Consider the following 10,620-nt stretch of genomic DNA (forward strand, 5'->3'; position numbering starts at 1 on the left):
GCCAAGATGATCCGTTGTGGTCCAGATTAAGTAAAAAGCCAATTGTCATTATGGAATTAGGTTTTAGGAGTTAACCATATGTTTGACAGTACACATAATGTGTATAAGTTGCAAACATTATTTTCAGTTTGAGAGGTTAGCGAAATGTAAATGTAAACAATCCTTTGAAGTGATCATAATCAAGTCAGGTCATGAGTTACGGCCTGAGGCCACAGCATTACAGCCAAGTAGGAGTGTGTGTCGAGGAGTGGAGGATTACCACCATGGCAGATGTAGGTGATCTGTTGTTGCCAGATCTTTATCCTGTTAACCCTTCGTGGGGTTCTCTTGAGGCAGCACCATTTGACTGGACAGCAGCTGAGGATTACTAGTGGGTTAGAGGGGCAGATTTTCTTGCGGGTAAGAGTATCTAAGCAGGAAGAAGAATCGCCTCAGAAACAGAAGGAATGGATGTGGGTGGATGTGTAGCCTTGAGTCTCATATGGCTGCTGGTGGTGCCCTCTGGAGCCCAGGTCCGCCATCCCCTTCCAGTGTTGTGGATCACACCTCACACCAGCCGGCCAGGACTAGAGAACCTCACCGCTACGGTGCTGCCAGCCGTCCAGATAGCACTGCAGGACCTCAGCACGCAGCCTCCACCTCTCAGAAACTATGAAATTCAATTTGACGTCATCGATTCTGAGGTAATGATTTCTGTTTTGGTAATCAAGAGACCGTTGACACTTGTTACACAGCATTGTGACAGACTTTTAGATAACCTGCAGTCCATGTTGTCTTTGACTTGTCTAGTGTGACAGTGCCAAAGGACTTAAAGCCTTCTTTGATGCCATATGGAATGGGACCAAGTACTCAATGGTTTTTGGAGGTGTGTGTCCATCTGTGACCTCCACAATTGCACAATCTGTGCAGAATTGGAATCTTGTGCAGGTATCCCTCTCAATCACCAACACATGGATCTTTATTCCTTTTATCAAAGCTCTCTGGAGAACACTTCCTCTTCAGTCCAGTTTGATACTTATTTGAAAGAATTGTCATTGCTCTCTCACAGTGTTTTCCTTTTTCACATATTGGCCCTGTGACATTTCTCAGCTGTCGTTTGCTGCCAGCGCAGCTGTTTTAGCTGACAGGGAGAGGTACCCCAACCTCTTCTGCACCGTCCCCTCAGACGCCACCGTGAGCCGGTCTGTGGTGCGGATCCTCTCTCAGTACAGGTGGAGCAGGGTGGGCGTCCTCACGGACAGACAGCACATCTTAGAGGTGAACACTGAAACAACGCCTTTTATGATCAGTTTAAACGACTTAGTGACGAAAAAGTCATTTAAATAACAGTAAGTATGACAGGGTGTACATTGTGTCTTAGTCGATGAATATTAGATTGAATAGTATAGTTATAGACGGAATGGGAAAACACATGAAAATGAACTGATACTTTGCTGCTTCTGTTTTCAAATAGAAAGATCTGACTACAAAACTCAGGGAAGCTAAAGTTGATGTGGCAATCACTGAAAGACTCTCTAACAGTCCCTGCATCCATTTAAAAAAGCTTAAGGTAACCAATGTGTTTGTTCTTCTTGATTCTGGTTTAATTGTTACACTGGTGACAGGTGCAGTAAGATAACATATTATATGCATTTGACTTTGAGGTTTGGATTAATATGTTATAGATCTAAAATAATCATAGTTGGTTCCACAGGACAATGATGTACGGATAATTATTGGTCTTTTTGATGAAAAGTTGGCTTCCAAAGTATTTTGCTGCGTGAGTCCAGATTTACAACTTTTCGTAGAGTAGTCCTGTATTAGTTAATACAGTAGTTAATCATATCCTTATATCTGAATGCCTCATCAGTGTCGTCCTAAAAAAACATTGTTTCACCTGCAGGTTCACAACCTCAACATGTTTGGCAGGAAGTACCAGTGGATTTTACCAAGTGGTTACAAACAGGGGTGGTGGGAGGACTCCAACATCTCCACATGTTCCTCAAAGAGTCTGCTGAAAGCAATAGAAGGCTACATCAGTATGGACCTCAAACATTTGAGCGACCGACAAATAAAAGGCATTTCAGGAAGGGTCAGTAGTCTTAGACTTCTCTTGTACACTGTACATAAACACAGGCTTGCCTCTGGTTTTGTGTTATGTAATTCAACATGTTGTTTCTTCTTTCCTTTGTGAAGACCCCACAGGAGTATGAGGGGGAATACAAACAGCAGCTACGGCAGCAACGGTTGGTGGGCAGCAAATTGCATGGATTTGCCTATGACGGAGTTTGGGCGATTGCACTAGCATTAACCCAGGTGATGGAGTCTATAAAGCACAGAGAGAAACACAACATCCATCGGAACTTCACAGTCAGCAACACAGAGCTGGAGAACATGGTCTTGCATTCCATGAAGCAACTTCAATTTGAAGGAGTCACAGTAAGCCTGACTTAACATGCAGTATATAAATACTTTAGACTGTTTTTAACTGAGCCCCTGAGAGCAGAATATGAAGTGTATATGTTCTACATCACACTAAGGCCTTTTTCCACCAACAGGGTCCTGTTTTTTTCAGAAACGGACAGCGAATGGGATGTCTCAAATTAAGCCAGTTTCAAGGTAAAGGTGTTTAAATGTAATAGTGTTGTTATGGAACCCTTGATTTGTGATCAAAGATCTGACTGTGGAGTGCTTTCCAGGGGGCCAAGAAGTTGAAGTGGGACTGTATAACACCAGTACTGAAGTCCTACAACTGACCCGCAAAATGAGGTTTCAAGGTAAGAAACTGTTCACACCAAAGTTTGCAGGAGGCCTGACCTTCCTCATTAGGGTTCCTGAGGAGCAACTTTGGTTCATGTGGCAGTCCTCCGCTTGTTTTGAAGTCTTGTTCAGGTGTAATAGCTGCACAGCTGCTTAGCTGCATTGCCTGTCAGCCAGATCATAAGTGTTTTGGTTCGGCTGGTGTTGTCCGTGGCAGGAACCGGTCCAGCCAGAGACCGCACCATAGTCCGTCTACTCAGGAAGGGAGTCAGCCTGCCTCTCTACAGCATCCTGTCGGCCACCACAGGCTTAGCCATTATCACAGCTATCGGGTTTTTCTGCCTCAACATCAAAAACCGCGACCACAGGTCTGTTTGGATTTTTCATCAGTCGTAATAGCATCCTCAATGATCTCCTGTTCGTCCTCCTGACGGCATAGCTGGTTTGATCAAGTTTGAGTTTGTTTTACATTCAAGTACATTGACTTCTCTCAACATGAAAGGTTAATGAAGAACTCTGGGCTGTTTCTGGACAACCTTGTCTTCCTGGGGACAATACTGTCCTTCACCTCCATCTTCATTTTCGGCCTTGATAGATCCCTGGTCTCAGACCACGATTTGCAGATCCTCTGCTCTGTAAGTATAGGCTTATCGTCTTTTCATTGAGGGATTTTGTAGACAGGATCAAATATTCCTAATGTCTTTTGTTTCTTTGTCAGGTGAGGACATGGTTTCTGTCCATAGGACACAGCATTACCTTTGCAGCTTTATTAGCCAAAATCTGGAGAGTGTACATGAATATGGAAATGAACAAGGTAGAATTTATATTTATATACTGTTAACATTTGTATCTAGAGTATTTTATCATAATGTTGTATTGAATGGATCAGTGCTGAGATAGCCCCCACCTCTAACCCACCAACCCCCTGACCCTGTTGTGTCCACAGAGCTTCAAGGCCAGCGATCCAGGAAGGGTGGTTGGCCTGCTGCTGTTTGCGGATGTGGCCATACTGACTTGCTGGCAGGTTGTGGACCCACTCAGGCACACAGAGTCAGAGTCAGGTTGGGAGGTGAGGCTGGGCCACATGGACCTCTGGGATTTCCTGTCTGGGGTGTAAGGGTGCTGTTGTTTAACCTGTTGTGGTAAAATACATTGATCTTGTGTTCTTACGTGTATTTCAGACTGATCCAAGTGATGAGGACATTGTAATAAGGCCTTTTATAACGTGCTGTGAAAGTAGAAGAATGAATTTATGGCTCACCATCATGTATGCTTACAAAGGGCCTGTGATGGTGAGTAGAGCATTAAGCTGTGTTGGAGCTGTACTACTGGGATGTTACTACCAGGTCATTGGTAGTTTTATACTAAGAGAATACAGTAAAGAAGTACGACCAGCTTGATACGTTTTAGTCATAGGATTATTGTTGAAATGTTGTTCCATTCTGCATGGACTAAATGGAAGCCACTTCTTGGTATGTTTTAAGGATTTTTACTCCATGTCATCATCAGCTACTGGGGTGTTTTCTCGCCTGGAGCACCAGGAAGGTGCAGGAGCCTCCCTTGAATGATAGCGTGTACCTGGCAGGCAGTGTTCTCATCTTGACAGTGTTGTGTGTGTGCGGAGTGTCTGGCTACCATGTGACCAGCCACCAACCCAGTGTGCAGTTCTGCATTCTCGCTGTTGCCATCCTGCTCTGCAACATCTCCATCATCTGTCTGCTGTTCTTGCCAAAGGTAGATTCCCGTCGGAACCCATTAATAAAATATGATGCCCATTGTTAGGCATTCCAGGCCTTATGGGCTGTAACTTTTTATTTATGAATAAGATAGAATAAATAAATGAGCTGCACTGTCTTGTACTTGTAGATTCTTCATATTAGGAACAGTCCTGTTGAAGCCAGCCAAACCACAGGGGTACAGTCCCCTCCTAAACAGAAGGAGTCAGGGAGTTGTACAGTCACTGACCAAGACCAGACCAGAGACCTCCAGACCACTGACAAAAATGAGATTGCTTCTCTGCTGGACAATCTGCAAATTGAAAACCAGCACCTCTGCGGACAAATAATACAGGTGAAGTCTGAAGAAGACGTAACATGACATTTCTGTCTTTCCATTAGGAATGGAGGCAAAATGTCAAGCAGGTGTTCTAGAGTATGGTTCCTTTCTTGTCTCTTTCATGTGTTTTTGGTTCAGCATTTTGACCATTTACAGTATGTTCATTATCCCCCCAAACCCCCTCCCTCTCTCTATCTCTATCTCGTAGCTTGATGCAGAGTTAGAGATACTGGCTGTGCAATTACAAGAGAATCATGAACAGGAGCCTAGCCCACAGGATGCTCATATGGCCCAAAGAGGAAGTAGTGTCTACTTCAGAGAGACCTCAGGTATTGCCCATCTATGTGTCTCTCGATGGGCTGCTCTCTTTCAGTATTTTCTATCACTGGGTACAAACATAATTTCAAAACATCTACCCTGTAAAATAATTTTACAAACCCAATTTCTTACGATGGTTTCCTAACATAAAAGTAAAAATGTCTCATTATACAATTATTGACATGAATGGGTATAAATACACCCAACTCTTTTTCTTAGGAGAGGGTAGATCCCTGGTACAGCTGGAGCAGCAAGACCCGAACCAGGAGGATGTGTTTCAGTCGCTCCCTGACATCAACTCACCTGAACAGTAAGCAAACAACGCTTTGCTCCACTATGTCAATAGAATGGACATTGTATTTATATTATGATGCTCACGTTCTGGCTCAGAGCTTTCCCTGACATGAATCTGCAGAAATTGGGCTGTTGTCAAGCCCTAGTACTCTAGACACATACTTGAGGATTTGTATACGGTACGGTACGTGCTCAAACAACATAGACAGTATTTTAACCACTTCCTGGTTCTGTGCTTCACAGCGTCCAACGAAGAATGTCTGTCCAGCTGCCTATTCTGCATCACGCCTACCTTCCTGGCATTGGAGGAGTCAATGCTAGCTGCTCCAGTCTTCTGAGCCAAGCCTAATGCCATGTTGTTGTCAATATTATTACCAAAATGATTATGATGAACTCTGAAGCTCAAAATATTATAAACTTTACATTTATAACAACCATCACATATAATTAAAAGCACATTAATGGTCTGTGGAATAAACAGTACCCCAACCTTTTTAAAATCTTGAGCAGGTTCTTTACAATGTGTTGTTTTTGCTTTGTATGTGTGGTCCAGCAATTATATATATATATCTAGGAGCTATTATTTGACCCTGATTTGAAAGGTCAGTAAATAATTATTTGTAAAAGTCCATGATTGCAGCAGACATGGACCGGGTTTCCCAAATTCGTTAAGAAGCTCTTAACGCTAAGAGCTTCTTAGGAGCGTTCTAAGAGCGTTCTAGAGCGTTCTTAGAACGCTCCTAAGAAGCTCTTAGTGTTAAGAGCTTCTTAATGAATCTGGGAAACCCGCCCATGGTCTTAACCACAAGCTGTAATGACCACAAGCTGTAATGCAAACATTTCTTGGAAATTGGATTGGATTTGTTTGTCTGGAACTTTTATGTTTTGTCAATTGTGTAGTTCCCCAAAAGCCAAATATTTGGCTTGGTAGCTTGGGCCTGGACATGCACTTTGAACTGTGCTCATTTAGCAGCCCTCTGTCCACAAATCTTTCTGTGGTTACACTAAAATGAGGAGGGGCATCATGAAAAGTTAGACTGGATAAGTAGATGAAGCTCAGACAGGATAGGTGAGAAGTCACATCAGAATCAGTCATGTTCTCAATTAAAGCTGTCGTTCTAGCTGCCCTGCTCACCTTGTTGGTAGTCGATGTTAACTCATCTTCCGGTGGAGGTAAGTTGTTTTCCCTCTGTCTGTTTAATGTCTATACTGTATATTATTTCTCAGGTTTGTACTGATATTGTCCCACCAAACACCTCCCCTTCTGGCAGGTGGAAGTTCATCTTATAACTTTGATCTGTCAAATGCCTCTGACCTGAGGAAGCTGTATAACTCCAAAGTGTATGAAGCTGACAGGATGAAGAGATCCCTGGATGGCATGTCCTTCCAGCTAGGACCACTGAGCCACTCTGGAGTCAGGTGAGTCATGGGATCAGGAGGTTAGAGGAAGTTCCATTCCAATAGGCCAATACTGTATTCCTTTCTTTCTTCTCTTTCTCTTTCTGTCTTTCTTTTTTTCTTTCTTCGTGTAAAAGGATTAAATAGGATTACATGTGTGTGTGTTTGTGTGTGGGTTCAACTTCTGCTACAGTGCCAGTAAGTAGTTTCCGGTCTGAAAGTATGCATCAGTGTGTTCAAATAATGCCAGAGGGATTTACGTCAGCTTTGCAGCATCCTAATTTTTTACGGATGTGTTGGAATCGGATCCACTAACTTGTGGAATGGTTGTTGGTCCTCAGAGTAACACTTAAGGACGGCACCAAGTGGCTTATACACAAGGGGGGTGGATTTGGCCAGAGTTCTCAGACAGTGGTGGTTGCTGCAAGACACATGAGCTCTGACTGGAATGCAAGTACCTTTTTTTTCCAAATGTTTGTAACCACATAGGGATATTATGGTTCTTCAAAAGATGCATGTTTTGCTTTGTGTTATAACATCATGATGATGGTAGTAACAACAACTTAAGTAGTTTGTTTGTTGTTTCCTCTTTTCTTTAGATCAAAGAGACCAAAAACTTTGGAGGGTGCAAGACTGTCTCTGACTTTGTCAAGGCTGGTGGCAGTGACTACAGCCTCATCTTTGACAACTGTCATATGGGAGCTGGTCGTATGTGGAAACAATGTGATTAAACTCCAGTATGAGATAAAACATTTTTTTCATGTTTTATTGACAAATAAAAGTTAAATACATTGACTTATACAATTTATGTAATACAATACATTGATTCTTTCTCACCTATAATGGTGGGGGGGCGGGGAGGTTAGGGATGGGGGGGGCATGTGAATGCAGCTGAGGACAAACAGACAAACCTTCTTTCAGTCAAATGTCATGTCAGCATTGTGTAACCACGCAGGATACCTAATCCTATTCTTTAACCAGACACAGAAAACAGGACAATCAAATTAGGGGCTGATGTAAGAGTAGCAGTGTGTTCCTACACTTTCCAAGAACAATTCAGATAAAATAGGTTGGTCTGTCCATAAACCTGTGTGTGTGTGTGTGTGTCATGTTGTGTGTGTGTGTGTCATGTTGTGTGTGTAAAATACAGTAACTTTAATCCACAATCTGGACACAGATTACATCTGTGGGTATAGGCTTGTCCTGGTGACATCATTAAAAGCAGAAAGGAGAGATCAGGCCCCTCCCTGTGACTCCCACATTGTGTGACTCTGATCTTGTGATAGGCTGTCAGTGAGTCCCACACTGGGATAAGACAGAGACTGTGAGAGAGTTGCACGTAAGGACAAGCAACATCAGGATGGCAGCTTTTGTGTCGGTGAGTACTTCTAGACCTTTGTTGTCTACTTCTGTTTGTTTGATTCCATCCCTTTTACAGAGTTAGTAACATGTACATCTTCGTCTTTATCCATACAGAAGAATGATTACACTTTCTGTTACTTACAGAACCTTCTGTTATTTCTGTTAATACATAAGTCTACATTCCATGTATTACTGTATACAATTAAGATACCAGTATTGATTTAATTTTAATATACTTCAAAGGCATTATGATTATCTCAATTATGTGCGTCATAGCAATACAGCTATCTTACACACTTTTATAAGAAATTAAGAAAACAAATAGAATTTCCGTCATGGAAAAGACAGTGCTGTGTGGTGCAATGTAAGGATACTTTGTTGTTACAATTCTGTAGGTACAAATACAGGTTGTCATTCCGAAGTAGGTCTGGGACCAATTTAAAGCTCTCCAGAGAGCTGTCCTAAAACCCTTCTGGAAAGAGGCAGCAAGCTCGTCTAACGCAACAGCCCAACATCACAGTTGCAGCTGAATTATCTCGCTCAGCAGTGTCAGCTGCCTTCATGTCCATTACAGAGATACACTCTGGGGGCCTGTATTACATCCCGTGACCCCAGGCAGCGGAAGCTTTGAAGGAAACATTTAGCCTGGTTTTGGTTTCTTTTTTTAACTGAACTTTTTTTCCCGGCCTAAACTACCCTACTTTACATCTGTATGAGTCTTCTTTATGAGTAAATATGTGTTTGTTTTCTGGGTACTTGAAGGAGGTATTTTTTGTGGGGCCCCAATTGAATAACCTGAAAATGCCTCTTGCCTCTTCTCCTCTCCTTCAGCTGGCCACATGTCAACACTGCAACCTGTCCTCCAGACATGGTCTGGTGTACAGAGACTCCCTCTCGTCTCTCTCCAGGAACCTAATGGCTCCGAGGTTGGCCAGAACACAAAGCCCACAGGTCAGAACACTGCCTCTGGGGGCCCGACGGACTCGCATCCTCCATCGGTCCTTCACAAGTGCCAAGCCTCGCTCCAAGGCTCCCAGGTAAATATCAGTGAAGGGAAATAAATGAGAAAAGGATTGAGAGGAGGGTGAAAATAAACAGTGATAAGTCACAGCCCAACTGTAAATAAGCAAAAATGATCTTCCTTCTTTCTCTCTCAATGACTGACTCCCTCAATTGTTCTTCGTCACAGGCTAGATACGCCAGAATCCATTGCTCTGGCTACATCTAGACTTCCCAATGTGAAGCATTTTGTCTTCGCTCACCTCCGGAAGCTGCTTTCGCTCAATCACAATCATAGTCGCAATGATGGCAGACAGCTCTTATTCTGAGGGTCTTCTTCCACTTGCATGGAATGGTAGTAAGTACACACCAACAGGTTTGTTCCACAAGGGGGTGCTCCAATATTTGAGTTGAGCAGAGAGGAGGTTGGAATAATGCTGGTCTGGTACGAGGTTCCGATGTTAAGCTGATGAGAGTCAGGAACACCCAGGACAATGCTGTCAGAGGTCCCTGAGGTGGCTGGCAGGAAATGTTTGATATCTGTCAGAGGCGTGTGCTCAAGAAGGACAAGTTTTGTTACAGCATAGACATTCTGTTTATAGACCTTTCTTGCTGATTTGAGGTTATAATTTAAAGTAACACGATTTATGATTATTATTGTTCAATCTGCACGATACTGAGATGTACTACCTGGGCCTAAAGTCAGTAGAATCACAGATGTATGATTACTGCCAATGGCACAAAGCAGAGCAGAAATCATTTTATAAGGCTTTTAAGTTATAAGTGAAACTACACATCTGTGATACTTGATGTATGATTTCAATTTCCATGTGCACCAAATATAGTGTGTGTGTGTATCATAATGGCTAATTTAAATTTAAATTGGAGTTACAAATGATCAAGCACTAAAGGTGGTCAAATGCAGGAACAGGTCCAAAGAACACAAAGAGAATTTAGGAGTTATAGTGGTGTGGCAGACTGAGAATCAAATTGATTTGGATTCGAATGAGATATATTACTAAATTAAGCCTACTGTTTAGGTTGTGTAGCATGTTTACAATAATAATCTGAGTTTATGCTGTAAGGACATTCATGTTATTGAAATGAAAAAGGTTAATCAATTACAGTATGTAATTTGTAAGGTATTGAATTCCCAACTGTATGCTATTACAGAGTGCTTGAAAACCAAATGTGGTTTGCTCTCCATAATGTTTCATATTATAACTGTGGAATTGCAAATACTGTATAAACCCCATAACATGTTGATTACCTGAAGTCTGTGTTTTTTGTTCTTTAATTTTTTATTGGGATTATAAAATAAAGTTTTCTTTCACAATAGGCCCAACGTCCATGATCTTTTCAATGTTTTAAAGAGGCGTGTGTAGAATCTAAAACACAAATGTTACCTTAAGGGTCAGCATGTGGCTGAAATATTAATTTAGGTCTAGCCTGCCA

General features: G+C 42.2%; 2 protein-coding genes and 1 long non-coding RNA gene across 3 annotated transcripts; all 3 read left to right on the plus strand.

Annotated features, from left to right (window-relative positions):
• The first annotated feature begins 446 nt into the window (after nt 1–446).
• LOC146301005 (gamma-aminobutyric acid type B receptor subunit 2-like) lies at nt 447–5,912 on the plus strand. Its single transcript, XM_084669139.1, has 19 exons — nt 447–683; nt 790–927; nt 1,090–1,257; nt 1,454–1,549; nt 1,694–1,759; nt 1,883–2,071; nt 2,176–2,418; nt 2,538–2,598; nt 2,679–2,756; nt 2,957–3,107; nt 3,242–3,374; nt 3,458–3,553; nt 3,686–3,808; nt 3,921–4,031; nt 4,249–4,473; nt 4,606–4,809; nt 5,003–5,123; nt 5,332–5,422; nt 5,650–5,912. The coding sequence occupies exons 1-19, from the start codon at nt 447–449 to the stop codon at nt 5,753–5,755; spliced, it is 2,637 nt and encodes an 878-aa protein (XP_084525265.1). The 3' UTR covers nt 5,756–5,912.
• Nucleotides 5,913–6,435: 523 nt separating this feature from the next.
• LOC146301006 (uncharacterized) lies at nt 6,436–7,608 on the plus strand. The gene is made up of 4 exons (XM_084708595.1): nt 6,436–6,579; nt 6,678–6,825; nt 7,146–7,254; nt 7,404–7,608. The coding sequence occupies exons 1-4, from the start codon at nt 6,501–6,503 to the stop codon at nt 7,533–7,535; spliced, it is 468 nt and encodes a 155-aa protein (XP_084564721.1). The 5' UTR covers nt 6,436–6,500; the 3' UTR covers nt 7,536–7,608.
• Nucleotides 7,609–7,667: 59 nt separating this feature from the next.
• LOC146301007 (uncharacterized) lies at nt 7,668–10,505 on the plus strand. Its single transcript, XR_014767857.1, has 3 exons — nt 7,668–8,182; nt 8,998–9,203; nt 9,356–10,505. It is a non-coding gene; the product is annotated as an uncharacterized LOC146301007 (long non-coding RNA).
• The last annotated feature ends 115 nt before the right edge of the window (nt 10,506–10,620 follow it).

The sequence above is a fragment of the Hypomesus nipponensis genome, chromosome 2 (assembly GCF_054491055.1).
Source record: "Hypomesus nipponensis isolate SF chromosome 2, ASM5449105v1, whole genome shotgun sequence".
NCBI classification, from domain to species: domain Eukaryota; kingdom Metazoa; phylum Chordata; class Actinopteri; order Osmeriformes; family Osmeridae; genus Hypomesus; species Hypomesus nipponensis.